This window comes from Physella acuta, unplaced genomic scaffold, assembly GCF_028476545.2.
Source record: "Physella acuta isolate Inbredline_101_S28 unplaced genomic scaffold, ASM2847654v3 ptg000348l, whole genome shotgun sequence".
Taxonomy (NCBI): domain Eukaryota; kingdom Metazoa; phylum Mollusca; class Gastropoda; family Physidae; genus Physella; species Physella acuta.
This window is the reverse complement of record NW_026731867.1, coordinates 106021-124010: the sequence shown is the minus strand read 5'-3', so window position 1 is coordinate 124010 and position 17990 is coordinate 106021. Positions and strand designations below refer to the sequence as shown.

The 17990-nt window shown below is 36.8% G+C and overlaps 1 protein-coding gene across 2 annotated transcripts in view; it reads right to left on the bottom strand.

The window, feature by feature from the left end:
• The window catches only part of LOC131941125 (tumor necrosis factor ligand superfamily member 10), a 155180-nt gene that overhangs the window by 40785 nt on the left and 96405 nt on the right, over positions 1-17990 (bottom strand). For both annotated transcript variants that reach the window (XM_059300135.1, XM_059300136.1), the window contains exon 3: positions 430-466. In XM_059300135.1, the coding sequence (XP_059156118.1) occupies positions 430-466 (37 nt within the window). The remainder of the gene's footprint in view (positions 1-429; positions 467-17990) is intronic.

The following is a 17990-nucleotide window of genomic DNA, read 5'->3' as shown; positions in this document are numbered from 1 at the left end:
ATTTTATTTAGAAACAGTATTACCTTAGTAAAATAGGATACACATACAGATTTTCAAAGAGAAGAACGAACTTAAAGTTTGTTTAAAGTGTTAAAAATTAGAGAATATTTTGGGGATTTGTCCCAATGATCTGCTTCGTTACATTATGTCATCCACCCCTTGGACGATTGCACTACTTCTTTGCGCACATGAAGACAAACCTACAAACACAATTAACTACACATGAACACAAACCTACAAGCACAATTAACTACATATGAATCAAACATATACACAAAGTTAACTACACATGAACCAAACCTACAAACACAATTAATTACAAATGAACACAAACCTACAGACCCAATCAACTACGCATGAACCAAACCTACAAACCCAATTAACTACACATGAACACAAACCTACAAACACAACTAATGTAGATCTTACCTTTTGCTGCCTCAGATCTGAATTTTTTCTCTATGTACTGTAAGCAAACAAAAATAAACATTTGAAAATACGAAATCCAATATTAATATCATCATACAACATAATCTAAGAATACACATCATATTTCAAAACATTTCAAATCTCAAATATCTTTCAAAGCATATTTCATAAATAGAAGCACCCACTTCTCTAGAATTAAAAAAAAAAAAAAAACTTCTTAAAACTAAGATGATATCATCACACGTTGATGTATGTCATAACTTTTATGTGTAAACTCCTAAACATCACGATGACAGGCATGCGGAAGACACTTCAGCCATATTTCTTTTTATTTACAGGTCGGTTGTCATGGTGAATTTAAAAGCGAATAAAATTAGAGCGAAACGTGAGCCCCCATAATTAGTCACGCTTAATAGCTGCTGACGGCTGTGGTTTTGAAGTTGCAGAAAATAATTTGAATTTTTAAAAGACCAGACTGTTTAAGGATCTGGGTAGGTTAAATAAATGATGTGTCACTACAGACGGAATGGTGGGTTACTGAAGCCTTGAAAAATGTGTGGGGGGATCGCATACAACGATGGAGGGTTGTGGCCAAGCGCGTGTGCTTCACAAGGGGTCACCAGCAATACTGATGTTGTCGATTTATATACACACGCACATACATACACACATATGTATATGTGTGTATGTATGTTTGTGTCAATGTATATTTGTGTCAATGTGTATTTGTGTGTGTATGTGTGTGTGTATTTGTGTTTCTGTCTGTGTCTCTGTGTGTGTCTCTGTGTGTGTCTGTGTGTGTGTGGCTCTCTCTCTCTCTCTCTCTGTATGTGTGTGTGTGAGTGTGTAAATATCATTGTGAATGGTAAGGCGTGTGGAAGTTACACAACATTTCCATTAAATTATAACGACATACATTATCTGTTTTATTTTTTTAGGCGTCGAAACGCAGAAGAATTCAGAAAAAAAAAAGAATTAACCCAATTACAAAATGAGATTAAGTGTGTGTTTGTTTTCTAAAAACAACGGTTATTTAGACGCTGTCGGGTTTTCTAGAATTTTCATCCTACACCACACCACCCAGGGCTAAGATTGAAACAAGATGCAGGAATAACTTTTTTTGGTCAGAAACCTTAAGTACTCCTGAAATTCTTTTTACAAGAACTGAAATATTTATTGAATACGAGCGAGAGAAAGGATATAACAAAACACAAATTGAAATGGTTTGAGCACGATTGAACATAAACATTCAGCTATGGAAAATAATTACAACAAAAATGTAGTCTTTGTTCACAAAACGTTTACAATTTGATGAAACAAAAGTGAAATATGATCTATAAAATGCATTTGCAGAGGAAAAAAATAGTCTTTCATTCCATGTTTGATTGCCCTTAAATTCAAATGAGTTTTAAAAACCCACCAAATGCTTAATGTAAAGTTTTTACTTCGATAATATTTTTACACTTTTTGATGAAACCATAGATAGCTTAACATAGAAAGTAGTGCTCACGATTTCCAACACGAAAGCGGCAATGTCTAGTACATATGCTAGTCGAGTCGGCGAAGCTAATCTCATCTAGCAAACATCAATATCAGGAAAACAGAGAACAATTCTAGAAAAATATTGTAATTTTTACGAAATATAAACTATGGAACGTATGGTCAACTTTACAAAACTAAGGAACTTATGGTCAATAATAAAGATAAACTAAGGAACGTATGTTCAAATTTACGAAAGATAATCTAAGGAACTTACGGTCATCTTTATGACAGATAATCTAAGCAAAGTATGGTCAACTTTACAAAATCAAAGAATGTATGGTCAACTTTACTAAAGATAAACTTAGGAACGTATGGTCAACTTTATGAAAGATAAACTGACCGAAAGTTGTTAAACACACTGTAATAAATAATACAGATGAATCCTACTTTATTTGCAACACTATGTCACATTTTTTAAACTACATATGGTTAAAATAGTTTAGAGCATGTCGATGTTGTTTTTTTTTTTTTTTCGTTGCTTTGTTTACCTTGAGAAAAAATCCACTTTTTAAATAAAAGTGTGAATGAAAACGAAGAAAGAACATTCACTGCAAGTGATGGGTTGAAATAAAAAACGAGACGACCGCTCCGATGCCGACAAAGAAAACCAATCGTATCATTTCTAAGCTGCGGTCGCCGCACAATACCCCCGTAACGGCCATTGGTCTGTTTACCATGAGCTTCAACACGAATACCTTCATTAGACGAGAGAGCTAACAAAAGCGATTACAGGAAAAATGAGAAAAGAAGAACAAAAAAAGCGATGAGGGGGAAAAATACCACCCTGGATTAGAAGAGGATGGTGAAGAGAAGGCCGGGGTAAAATCGATGACTGCGACATCAGATGTGCAAACAGTAAGCAGAGGCTTGTCATCGTATGACGTAAACAGAGAATCAAGAGCCGAGGTTTTTGACAGACGGACAGGCCAGATTTTTGACAGACCGACATGCTAGATTTTGACGCTGTCGGACAGGTCCTTCAGTCTGTCGCTTCAATGATACGTCAAGCATACGTCATGCATACGTCAGGCATACGTTCCATGACTTGATGTCGGGCGTTTTAAATTTTCTACAGACATCACCATTTTAAAAATTTTGACATGATGGAAGAATTATAATTTTTGTATGCATAATTTTTTATAAAGGGTCGGGGGGGGGGGGGGGGGGGCACAACTTGATTCAGGAAGTGTTTAGATTGTCACAAATGGCATTGAATTGAGAGCGCATAAATATGGCATTATATAACATATTATGAGAGTTCAAGGCTACTTCCTCATACAAGACGACCGAGACATATTCACGAGAATGCCAAGGCCTTATTGTGCACATAAACGTGTGTTGCAGGAGAGTGAGTGCATGGAGGCATGCGTGTCAACATAATCATACAGGTGCAATTACCAAAAGTGTTTGGCTTAAGTGCAGTCAAGAGTGACACATGCGATACTAGAACACAATGAAAAAAAAACAGAGAATAAGTTCATAAGTTCAAAGATAAGGCCACGATTTTTTTAGAACTTGAGGTTAACATTTGAAATATGTTATTGTCCCAGGGGGTAAGATTGAAGCGTAGTGTTTGTGTGTGTGCGTGTGTGTGTGTGTCTGCGTGCGCGTGTGATGTGCATGTGTGTGTGTTGTGTGTCTGTGTGTGTATTTTTGAGTCAGACACTCTACAATGTTGTGGACAGATCTCGAGACTTTTTGGAATGACAGTCACCATCATCCGCAGCTATACGGTTAGCGATTGTAAAGACAGAGCAGGTGGGTCAAACGAGAACATAAACAATGGACAACAGCAAAACACACTTCTCTTTCTCTTAAGAAGCAATTATTAAGATACTAACTAGTTGTCTCCTTATCATAATACGCTCTATTTCAATACACCAATTCATGTTGTGATGAAAAAGCAACACAGCAGAGGGTGGATGAAAGTAGTATATAACTAAAACCCCAAAAGGAAACGATTAAAAAACCAATGGATAACACTGAAAGAAGCCTGGGGCAGCTAGAAGCCAAGACGTGAAGGAGGAGGGCATCAACTAAGTCAGTGTAAAAAGGTGACGAAACAGTCCAATGCCTTTCTGTGGTTGTAGAGACAGATTTATAAAAGAACAGCATTCACGTTTTAATTATTTAAAAGAGTCTCGCTGTAATTTAAATCTATACAAGATGTATGGACACTAGATAAAACATAACTACAATGATGACGTTTTAAAATGTTATCAGTGAGCGAGTTCTAACTATTTCAAGTGACGCCCAGAATAACTCCCCCCATAGACCCCTCGGTATATATATAAAGTCTGAGGGGGACTGCAAATCGAGGGGGGGAGGGGTGCAAATCGAAATTTTGGACCCCCCCCCCTTGAGACGATCCTGGCTACGCCACTGGTACCCTTATTGCTGAGAAATAAAAGGATCAAAGTTGCTAAGATGCCTCCACCATACAGCTTTAACATTTCAGGATTAATATTTTCTGTAATAAAACCCCTTTTTTCTTAAAATACAGCCTATATTATTCTTTATTAATTGCCTCTATCAAATAAATTTCAACATCAGTTTTCCTTGCCATATTCGCTTTTAATTTGAGACAGTAGAGGATAATAATGAATTCAACAACAGTTGCGATTGTACTTAACATATTTGGACGGTATAAGTTAAAAGCAATTACGATTTTAACATCCAGTTTTTTGTTTATGTATATATTTATTAAATAAAAATATCATTTGCAACATTTCTTTACAGTACAATATTTCAAAAATTAAGTAATTTTTCAAGTACAAAAATGTAAATTATTGCTAAAGTATGCACTAATGAAATATTAGCAGTAAAAAAATGCTGCTCCGGTCGGATGGGACTATAAATGGAGAGAGTTTTCTCCCCTACATCGAGTCACTAACTACTAGTGTGTGTATATCCCTCCGGCTAAGCTCACAATCATTAGGCGGCTCGCTGATCTTTCGTTTAGTCTTGTGAATAGACACATCGGTACCGATACTAGTCCGTTTAGTATCGATACTGCTCAGGGCGAGTACACAGTCCGGACATTAATCGCGCATCCCGTAAATGATTTCACTTTAAAATAATAATCATTAAAAAAGTTTTAAAAAACCCACGTTTTCTGATTGAACTAAAAAGTAGAAAATAAATGCTATAGGCCCTACATCACAATAATGCAAGCGATCACTCTACTATAAGCGATCAAAAACGTGGGGCGCCGAAGTAAAAGTTATATTACTATTGATTAGATAATACTATTGACTTTTATTAGGGAGCTTGTAGAGAGTCAACAGTATTAGAAACTGTAAGAAAATCACGGCGCCCCACGTTTTTGCTCGCTTATAGTAGAGTGATCGCTTGCATTATTGTGATGTAGGGCCTATAGCATTTATTTTCTACTTTTTAGTTCAATCAGAAAACGTGGGTTTTTTAAAACTTTTTTAATGATTATTATTTTCTACTTTTTAGTCTTTGTCTGTTTGTTTGCATTAAAATCTTGCTATCGATTTTATCTTTTCACTTTTTTTGGGTAAACGAAGACAACTCGTAAAAAGACAACTCGTAAAAAGACAACTCGTAAAAAGACAACTCGTAAAAAGACAACTCGTAAAAAACACGTTGTTTGAATACGTTACTGACTAGAACACATAGATTTGAACCCGTGTCGAGTGGGATAGCAATCGTGTGCCCAACCACTCGACCATATCGTCTCCCCCAAACTGGCCTACCTCCTGTAAGTTTAAACTCGGTTCAAGCTAAATTCTCTGCCCCTAAGCCTGTGGCGACATGTGATCGTTCGCTTCACTGCGCGCGAGGTACGCGTCGCTGGTTTTTTTTCTAACGCTAGCAGAGGAGAATTATATATATAGATTATATAGCGGTCTAAAATGCTCAATAAAATGTTTCCATTGATCAATTTAGTAATAATAACAATTGAATATTCAATGGTCATCCAAAAGAAAGCTTCCCTGAAAATTTCAGCGCGCTAGCTAACTGGGAAGTGCCAGAAATTTCGATCGCAAGATTTGATTGGAAAGACAAACAAACAGAGAAAGCAAGTTAAAGAAAACGTGGGAAAAAAGCGTTTTACTGTAATAAGTTTAAATTAAAATTATTTTTCAAAAGACAAATACACATTAAAAAAAAATTCTGAAGATACAAACATTCAATTATTTAAGAAGTGTTATTGAGCAGAACTTTGTTTAAATAATAACGAAGTTGTGTTGATATTTAGAATACATTAGATTACTGCGAAGCTGCCGAAAAACATTCGCGAACATCAGGTTTTGAACTTAAGGGGACTGGGCAACTATTGAAATTAGTACAGGGAAGATCCGACAAACAGACGGTATATCGATACTGTGTCCCTCTAATCGACAGTGTATCGATACTTTGTGTTCCACTTAAAGACGGTGTATCGATACTTCGTGTTCCAGTAAAAGACGATGTATCGATACTTTATCCATCTAATAGACAGTGTATCGATACTTTGTCTTCCACTTAAATACGGTGTATCGATACTGTGTCTCTATAATAGACGATGTATCGATACGTTATGTCCCTCTAATAGACAGTGTATTGATGCTTTAATTTCCTCTAACAGGCGTCGAATCAATACTTTTTGCTCTTACAACAGACGGTGTATCGATACTTTATGTCCCTCTAATAGACGGTGCATCGATACTTTAGGTGCCTCAAACAGACGGTGTATCGATTCTTTATGTCCCTCTAATAGACGGTCTATCGATACTCTGTCCCTCAAATAGACGGTGTATCGATTCTTTATGTCCCTCTAATAGACAGTGTATCGATACATTTTGTCCCTCTAATAAACATTGTATCGATACTCTGTCCCTCTAATAGACGGTGTATCGATACTTTGTCTCTCTAATAGACGGTGTGTCGATACTTTGTCCCTCTAATAGACGGTGTATCGATACTTTGTCCCTCTAATAGACGGTGTATCGATACTTTACGTCCCTCTAATAGACGGTGTATCCGAAAGCTTGACGCGGTTTACCCAGGGATTAGGCTTGTTAATGACAGGCGAGTTAACCCCGGGGATTTCTGGCAGACGACAAAACATCTCCATCAGACGACGGTCTTAAGTCTGGGACAACAGGCGCTCAGTCATCGCCGGGAAGACGGTCATGAGCTGAGCGGCAAGAGGACCCTGGACAGGGGACGGTACGGTCTCGGCACGGGTCGGGAGTTGCCGGAACCGGATGGTGTCGGTACAAGCGGGCTGTTCGCACCACGGGTCTTCCGGGAATTCCCTTTCACATTGGAGATGTTAGGACCGTGAACCACGTAAAATTTTTCGAAGTATTTTGCTTAGGTTTTAAGAAGGCTTGTAAGTAGGTCACCAACTTTTCGCCTTCGTATTATAATTTTGACAGAGACAACTAGTATTTTTAAATCAGTAATTTTATATATATATATATATATATATATATATATATATATATATATATATATATATATATATATATATATATATATATATATATTTGTTTTGTTTGCCTATGGGAATTATTTTCACAACATTGAAAAGTGATTTCTAATTTTAAGTGAGAAAGGATTTACAAATCCTATTACACAGTGGTGTAGCTAAGACGAGATTTCATCACAACAAAATAAAATGTTTAAAACATGTTCCGAAACTAAAGTTGTACGTGTTTACAGATTTACCTACTGCTGGTAGGGCTATATATCTAGAAATTTACGTAACAATTAAAAGTAATTTTTAAAAAAATGTAAATATGAGATTTTTAAAAGTAATGGGTATTAAAGAAAAAAAAATGAAATTATCTAGCAGTTTAATCGAATTACTTAAAAATTAGGTTTAAAACTGTTCATTTTGTGAAAAAAAAACTATATTGTCATGTCACGCACAATTTGATGCTAAAACAATAAATGTTGAATGTAGGCATGTTAAACACCATGTTAAACACCATGTTTAACACCATGTTAAACACCATGTTAAACACCATGTTAAACACCATGTTAAACACCATGTTAAACATCACGATAAACACCATGTGAACTGAGCATGCTAAGACACAAGTTTTGCTTTGTTCGATAAATAATGTTATACACACATCTTATTATCAGCATCTACTAATTCCTGCAATCGCACAAATTCCACGGATAAATTTATTTTTTTTTTTGTTTTTTTTTAATACCGGTGTTCTTGAAAGTTAAAGCTTCAATTTATAATGACCATTTTAGAAAAGAAACCATTGTGTCTTCTTAAAAAAAATTCAGTCATTTACCAAAAATAAAAAAAAAATCATTTTTCGACGCTAAAAATAGAATGAATACTAACCTATTTTTTAAAAATAATTTGATGAAAATCGACTTTTTTTTTTAAATTAAAAATTTATTACAAACATTTTTTAAAAATACGGCAAAAAGTTTTGCCGAAAGAAATTTTATACAAACATAATTATTGAGTTGAAAGTCTCAAATTCCCAGGACTATTAGATCAACACATTTTCTCCTGTAATCTTGGCCACGGGGATCTCGATGGAAAAAAAGCTTGTACAGAATTCTTGGTAGTAAAAAATGTTTCGATGAAAGGCGTTCATTAGCCTGTTACGGCTTACGGCGTTCCGTACTAGTCGAATATGAAGTTACGTTTGTGTCAATTTTGACAGGTTTTTGATCAGGTTAAGCTTTAGGCTATTTTCGTGCCAGGAAATGAGAACTTACTTGAAGGTGTAGATTGTGTCAATGTGTATATAATAGAAAGAAAACGGTGGGTAAGAGATATCATCAAAGAGTTATTTAGTAAGTAATAACGTTATAACGAAAAAGTGGTGTATATGGTAAAAGTATAATGGGCGCTCGCAACTTTTTTTTTTCACTGGAGGAAACAGTTACTCACAACTTTAAAAAAGTAGGAAAATCATTCAGGATATTAAAGAATAAAAGTTCAATGAAGTAGATTAAATACTTGTTAAATAATTGTTAGTTGTTTACAAAGTTCAGTTTTTGTTCAATTCATTAATAATGTTTGCTAAAAAAGTAATTAGTAGTTAACTGATTACAGGAGAGCGGAGGTCCGTTTGACCCATCCCACTGCACCACCTGAGAGTGTAGGCTAAGAAATAAGTCTTTAAAGGATGATTCACGCGTGTCTTCTGATCTAAATATAGACCCCTTTTCATGTGTTGGGTGATTTCTAGGAGACCCATCTGAGTTAAATGTAGATCATTTATTCATCCTTGAGTTAAATATAGACCCACTCTTTATGAGCCTCCTGAGATAAATGTAGACCCATCTTTTGTCTAGAGCTAAACGTAGACCCCTCTTTATGTGTCCCCTGAGCTAAATGTAGACCCCTCTGAGTCCCCTGAGCTAAATGCAGACACGTCTATGTCCCTGAGCTAAATGTAGACCCCTCTGAGTCCCCTGAGCTAAATGCAGACACGTCTATGTCCCTGAGCTAAATGTAGACCCCTCTAAGTCCCTTGAGCTAAACGTAGACCCCTCCTCACAGAGGCGTAGCGACCCTTCCCGGCGCCCGGGGACAAACTTTTCGATTTGCACCCCCCCCCCCCTCAAACTTTCGATTTGCACCACCCCCCCTTGAGATTTCCATTTGCACCCCCCTCAAACTTTCGATTTGTACCCCCCTCAACCTTTCAATTTATTTTTCCAACCCATTTTGGCGCCCCCTAAGGTCGGCGCCCGGGGACATATGTCCCCCCCCGCGCCCCCCCCCCCCTCGCTACGCTACTGCCTCCTCACGTATCCCCTGAGCTAAATGTAGACCCATCTCAGTCCACTGAGCTAAATGTAGACCCCTCTAAGTCCCCTGAGCTAAACGCAGACCCCTCCTCACGTGTCCACTGAGCTAAACGTAGCCCCCTCTTCATGTATCCCCTGAGCTAAACGTAGCCCCCTCTTCATGTATCCCCAGAGCTAAATGTAGACCCCTTTAAGTCCCCTGAGCTAAACGTAGCCCCCTCTTCATGTATCCCCAGAGCTAAATGTAGCACTCTCTAAGTCCCCTGAGCTAAATGTAAACCCCTCTAAGTCCCCTGAGCTAAATGCAGACACGTCTATGTCCCCTGAGCTAACCGTAGACCCCTCTTTATGTGTCCCCTGAGCTAAACGTAGCCCCCTCTTCATGTATCCCCTGAGCTAAACGTAGCCCCCTCTTCACGTATCCCTTGAGCTAAACGTAGCCCCCTCTTCACGTATCCCCTGAGCTAAACGTAGCCCCCTCTTCATGTATCCCCTGAGCTAAACGTAGCCCCCTCTTCATGTATCCCCTGAGCTAAACGTAGCCCCCTTTTCATGTATCCCCTGAGCTAAACGTAGCCCCCTCTCCAAAACCTCCTGTGTCGCCAGGACGAGACATACAATTTAGTCAGTGATGGCATTCCATCGATCCAACTTTATTCCTGCCATTTCCGATCATTCAAGAGAATTCTCGAACGTTCCAGCCACTTCATTCTAACGCGGAGAAATTTCTCGAAACATTCTTCGGAGACTGACATTTTCTGCGATGTTGTAACCGTTTAATGTGTGAAATTACAGTCATTCGAAGTTAACTCCCTTTCACGTCTTCGCTGACTTGCCTCCCCTTACCACTGTGGTGTGACCTAGTTCCCAGGCGCTTATAAGCATGACTTTATCGATTGAATTGATCTTTTCAAGGTGACTATCCCCACATGATCTAGAGTGACTTTTTTTTAGTTTGGTTCTGTAGGAACTAAAAACACTATCCAACGTTTAAAAACCAAGTTTGGACCGTTTTATTTAGCTGAGCCATCTAGTGCCATGATGCAGAATAGCAACATTCCGTAAGCAAAAAAGAAAACTAAATTCCTAAAAGTTAAACATTTTTCTATCTGAACATTGAAAGCTGTAATTGCTAATTTGAAACATAAAAATCAGATAATTAATTGCGTTTAACACAGAATGTCTGTTTTAAGTTGTTAGATGTAGTAATTTGTTTGACACATAGCCCTCAACTTTTTTTGTTTCATTGTTTTAAATTCAGATAATCGACTAATACAGAAATGAAATCACTCAAGTTTTAACAGGTCTTTCGTTAACAGAATTCTGTTTGAAGTTGTCATTATATTTAAAAACTAAAACTGCTCTATTAAAACTGAAAAACAAATAAATGAAAACACATATTTTGGTTTAAATTGAATAAAGATAAATTATTGTCGTTATAACAATTCTATCGACTATCGACTACACAGGAATATTGGTGTTTTATTTTGTCGTGTAAGAAAATATTCCAAAAAAAAAAAATAAGAACACTATTACATTATTCTTTTAAGTATAATTCATTGGGCAATTTATCTTTTTAATTTTATTTTAACTCTTAAATCTGACACTTCAAAGACGTCAGCATTTAACAATTATGACTTTAAGCTCCTTACATTAATTTTTTTAGACTAGACGATCACGTGATGAATTCGACCAATAGAATCGCGAAACGTTTTACGCACGTTCCGTCACGTTTCATATACCGTGGGTATTTCGTATTATAATTTAAAATACGATAATGATAGGTAGGAATTAAGTTGGAAAACGAGGGCGTTAATTATAAATTTAATGGTATGTCATTAGGTTGTCTGAAGGCAAGACTAAAAATCAAAACTTTTGCACTTTCTTTTTTACTTAGAACACGTTTAGCACTTGGAAAGTCCGATGAGGGTAAATTTAAAAAAAAAATAAACTTGATGTTGAGAAAATTACACTATAACGAGGTCTCACGATAGTTCTAGATAGTGACTTTAGAAAGTTGTCGATCTTTAGAGTACAAACGCTTACTCACATCGATATCATTCTTGTTTTTTTGTTTTTTGTAACTGCCCTTTCTAGCAGGACCGTAGGCGCAGGTAAAGTAGAGTGAATCTGTTCTTGTGGTCGCGGCATATGATGCAGCGTTCGGCTCCATGATCGCCCACTAAAATTAAAATATGGGCTCGCTACATCTGACCACTTGAAAACTAAATCTGATGCATGATGTGGATGAAGCATAATCTGGTTCAGCATCAGATGAGACTAAAATTCTAAAACGTATAACATTGTTTGTGGTTGTTGATTTTGAATTTCTTGTAATTCCAGATAGTGATATCTATATCTTATCTATATCTGTAATACTCTGTCACTATTTGTCGGTTATATTTATCATAGAAACGCGAAGCATTATCTATATATCTATTTATCTCTCTCTTCTCTGTCTCTCTGTCTCTCTCTGTCTCTCTCTCTCTCTCTCTCTCTCTCTCCCTCTCTCTCTCTTTCTCTCTCTCTCTCTCTCTATATATATATATATATATATATACGTATATATATACGTATATATATACGTATATATATATACGTATATATATATATACGTATATATATATATATATATATATATATATATATATATATATATATATATATATATATATATATATATATATATATATATATAAACTTTTCATAATAAAATGTAGAATATCTTCTCCAATAACAAATATTTATGAAAACTAATGCCCCGGGTAGCATCTCAATTATCCACAAACCAATTACCCTGTATCACGTGATGTCAGTGTGACATGCTCATTAAAAGGCATGACTGTAATTTCCTACCCCCGTCTCTCGACTTACGTGTTTGTATTCCAGCCGCCAGACTCTTATGTATAGACCGATGACATCAAATCACCCTGACATTTTAACTTTCGTCCATTTTGTATGCATTAACTCCCCTTATTATTCGCTTGTATTATCCCCCTTCCTCACCAAACGACCATCCTTATTTTCAACTATCCCACCCCCTATACTGAAAAAAAATAATTCTAAATTTGAAATGTAAATCTCTAAATCCAACTTGCATGAAAACACTTATAATAACGTTACGATACGTTATGAACGAAAGGCGTTTGGTTGAATAAAAACTACTCAATTATACAGATATACCGCGAAGTTTCTGGAATATTTAGGTTCAAACAAATTGATCAAATGTTCTGTTGGGGGTCTTTAGGGCAGCGGAATGGAGCGGGTGGATTTAAGACGTCTGCAAAGGAGATGATACAATGGGGTGGGCTATTTGAAGTTTCCGTAGAGCTGGGTAGCAGAATCCGTGCATATGATTAAAATCGTGGGCAAATATTACGCCCAGCGATATGAAGCGAGTTTTTGAAATGAAATAAGTTGGGTGTATTTACAATTAATTATTCTTTCAAATTTTGAAGAGTTGGGGAAGGTTTTGAAGAAGGGGCGGACCTCAAGAAAATGGACGCAATTTTAAAATTAAAATATATCGTGAAAAAAATGTAGGAGCTAATATATGAATGTGTGTCATACATAACACTGGGGGAATAAGGGTGACACGTGATCAAGGAAGAAATCTGAAGTGTTGGAATCCAGTCTTGTTAAACCAAGTAGGGAAAAGGTGGGTGGGTGGGTGGGTGGGTGGGTGGGCGGGGTCATAACAAGGTCAAAACAATTGGTTATGGGCTAAATAGTACAGGTAAACAAGCTTACATTAGCCAACAGTTGAGGTATTTACAACTACATGCAAAAAGTTGTTAGTCACTTATTGAAATATTATAAGGGATGCTGTATCAGTTTAACTGAAAAATAATGTTAATGATATTAATACTTTAATTACTAATTAAACTATGGGTAATATAGACGCCTACGTTAAGAGATGACCGTTAATAGTGGTGGTTATAGTAAGATATCACAGAAACTAAATTAACAATAACTTTAAGGCAATCCAAACACCACCATAATCTCCGATAAACAACGGGTTTAATCACATAGTCTTAACTATTTCCGTCATGTCTTGTCGAATGAATCTTCGTCTTTTGTCCACGTGATGAGAATCCCTGTGCTCCACCCCTGGTCCAACTCCACCCACCCTATTTAACTATGGAGCGCTCTTCTGACGATACGTTATTAATTATCCTACGCGAGACGTTAAGATTAACATCTTAACGCTAATCCAAACACCTTCGTCAGATTCAAAGTGTCTCATCGCCTACCACTGTAAGAACCATTAACTTAACGCGGGTTTATATTTAACCATGTCACGGTGACAATACGTCAAATATTGACACTCTTGTCAACAAGTTAAATATTGGCACTCGTGGACATCTTTCCAAAACTTTCCATTTATTTGCAGGTGTCGATGTAAAAAAAGTTGTCTAAATTTAGAAATAGACTCGTTTATTATGATCAGAAATATTATTATATTTTTTTATTCAAACTTATATTGGCTCAGTTTGTCTATTTTTAGACTTGTTTATCATTTAGAATATTATCAGAAGTTTTTATACAGTCGCAGTTTCCAAAAAAAAAATGTTATTTTCGTATGAACAAAACACACTGTCATGACGATTAAATGTAGAGGGAAATTGAATGTCTTGTGTAGTAATAACAACTCATCAAATAGTAAGGTGTAGGTAGAAAGGGCAGGTAGTGACAAGGTAAAACGGTGAGGATCTGGGGGGGGGGGGGGAGATAGGCAGGGGTGGGGGAGGAGTAAGTATTGACGAGAAAAGTGGGATACGGCAAACTTAAGCCTGTAAGAAAGACATATGATAGTCTTAATTAACAATACAACATTTGAAAGTTTACTTAACTGAACTTTACAGAATAAGATTCAAGTGATTGTTTATATCTTGTTTAAATCCAACTATTCTTCATCCATCAATATACTCTACGCTGTTAATATTTTATAGGATGTTTCTTTAAAGAAAGTAGTAAGGTTATTGTTATCCAGTCTGTTATCTGTATCATGTACTATCACATTCATTATTTATTATGTTATTTCATACATGATATATTAGCTGTGTTATTTAGTAAAACTTACGAGTCTTTACTATTATGTAATATCAAAGTTAACAGATCAAAATCAAGCAAAAGTTATACAGCATGTTTTTCATCTTAAATATATTTCCGTGATTTCCTATCTGACTCTATGTGGGAATCCAATGTGACGAACATCACTATTTCAGCAGCCTCCCCAGTAGCCCTTAGTATATCACAATTTCATGTTACAAAAATCTTGTCTTTGTTATTCCATGAAAAACACATCCCCCTCCTACACCCACTCACCCTCATCACAACACAAGTAAAACCGGACCAACTCAAGATTTTATTGCCGGCATTTCCAGAATCTTCAAACGTTTTACTGTCACGTAATGAAGGTATTGAGAGAGATGGAAAGAAAGAGAGATAGAGATACAAAGAGATATAGAGATATGAAGAGAAAAAGAGATAGGAAGAGAGAGAATGAGATTGAAAGAGATAGAGATAGAAAGAGAGTAAGACATTAAAAGAAAGAGAGATAGGAGCGTACTTTTACTTAATGTTACCAAGACCAAGCCTCCAAAATAAAATAAAAAATAGTTTACCTGTTTATCGTGTATTACGCCATCACATTTGTGGGGATGAGGGGGAGGGGGTGAGCAGGGGAGGATGAGTGATATATTAATGGAGCGAAGGACAACACATACGTTAAAAGCTTTGTATCAAAATTTAAACAAATCTGCCTAATTAATTAAGTGAAAGCTATTTAAAGTAAAATTCCCTTTTTGAACTTGACGGTCCAAGGAACAGAGTTTATCTGTTTCTGTGACCTCGTCATATGAAGAGATAATATGGTCAGCACTATGCCCAGCCGCCTTTACTATCCCTAACGTATATTAGGTACCCATCAGAGTTGGATATTATGTACAGAAACATTCTACTGACTTGAACCCTAATTCGAACTGGATATTTTCTGGTTAGCGCTCTACCACTATGCCACGCCGTCCCCGAAAGCTACGTTTATACAATTAATTATAAAAAAGTAAATAAATGACAATTTAATTGTAAACTTCTAACTGTGCTGCCTGCGGATGTAGAGGCCTAGTTGATGCAATATAATCTAGACTAAAAGTTTTCTACCTGTGATGATGTTGCAACTGGTATCATAGGTTAGGCCTAGTGTTTTTGTTGGTGCTGAATCCGTGTTACAGGATTGATGGTGTAGTGATACCATTGGTCGGTAGTGGTTATGTGACCGGTGTTTTGTTAATAATGTCAACACGGCACGAAGGTAGGACTGGGTTATCTACGAGTAATAGGACAGAGTTGGGGTAGGGGAGAGGATAGCAGGGGGATGGGGTGGAGGGAATAGAAAATGGGAGAGGGAAGAAAGGGAATGTTAGAGGTGGAGGAGAGAAGTGAGGAAGTGAAAGAGAAAAGGAGACAGGAGGGAGGGGAAAAAAGGGTTGGAATGAAGTAGAGCGGATGAAGAGAAAGAAAGAGTAGATGGGGGAGATGGGGGGGGGGGAAGTATAGAGGAGACGGGTGTTTATTGGAGAGCGAGAGAAAGAGATAATAGTGGGAGAAGGATATGGGAGAGAGAGATGAAGAGAAAAAGAGAAAAAGCGTGAGTGTTAAGGAGAGGGAGAAACAGCGAGATATGAGAGAAGAACAGGAAAGAGATGGATGAGGAGGAACAGAGACAGTGACGGGGAGAGTGGTTTGAGGGAGAGAAAGTGATAGGAGAGAAGAAGAGTAATGATAAATCTCTTGAGCCAATAAAGAAAGAAAGTAATATTAACTATCGAATAAATCTTTTAAAAAATAAATCTTTTTTTAAAAGTGTCACTGACAGTTGAATTATTTCCCATTAACGACACAGCAATTTGACAAAACTTGTTTCTCTACTGTTACCAGTAAGATGAAAGGTCCATGCGGTGTAATCAATGTTTGCCGACCACAAAGCAGTCGTAGCATCGACTCAACACAGCCCCGATAAATCGAATAGATCTACCGACCATCCTATACAACAAATAAATCTCCTCTATCTATTTGCCGAGACACTAACCACGTTTAGTACAGGGTTTAAAATTACGTCCCCTGAACAAACTGGGTGTGTATTGGCTTGAAACGTTACTAGAATATATTGGGCAAATTTTGTTTGAGTCCCGTTGTACTTAAGTTGATAACCAAAGGGTCTTCGAAAAGCCCTTGTTTAAGGGAAAGTACCCGTAAAGGCTTTTTACGAGGTTGTCCTTTATTTTTATGACGAGTGGGCAATTAAATTACTCTGTTTGATTAACTCCCCTTAACTTTTAGGCCGAAATTGTCTTCTTTTAAGCAGCGGGAGTGGTTGTTTACTTCTTTTGATTTTGTAGCAATTATAAAAAAATCAAAGGATATATGAAATTAAATACTATTTTTATTAGTCTAAATATTACATTTATCGTTTCTCAGCCATAAACTCTAATTGACGCGATTTTCTAAATTACTTTAAAAAATCGTTAAATGAAAGAAAATAGACATTTGTTAAAAGAAAAACGTCTTTGAGGATTGTATATAGAGGCTATAAAGCAGGGGTTCCCAACCTTTTTTTTACTCTAGAGCACATTCTAAAATATCGGTAGGGTGGCGGGCACCACCTATTTTAAATCGACAAACTCCTTCCAGAGGTGTAGCGACCCTTCCCGTCACCCGGGGACAAAACTTTCGATTTGCACCCCCTTCAAATTTTCGATTTGCACCCCCCCCCCCCCCCCCCCCTCAATCTGTCGATTTCCATCCCCTTCAATCTTTCAATAATGTTTATGAAAAAAATTCTGTCTCTGTCGAATTGTGAGAGGCGGGCACATACGAATCGTTCGGCGGGCGCCATGGCGCCCGCGGGCACGGGGTTGGGAACCCCTGCTATAAAGTATAGTCTAGTACTATATCCTGTATACTTTATGCAATATACTATGTACCATAAATATATAGTAGTTTATGCTGAATATTTTATGCCATATGCGAATTATATATTTATGGAATTCTTCTTGAAAGTTTAAGTTATTTCTATTTTTCCATGCAATATTAGGGGTTGTGTCCCTGTACAACCCAAGGGAGCGAATAATAACTCATTCATCTTTTGCGATGCCGATACATCTATCACAAACAAATTTCTATGAAGTTATCGCCCCTTTCATCGGTTTCTTTCTGCTCAAGATGTTAAAGAAAAAGATTAATCCCCCTTTGATGAGTAGCAAAGCCAT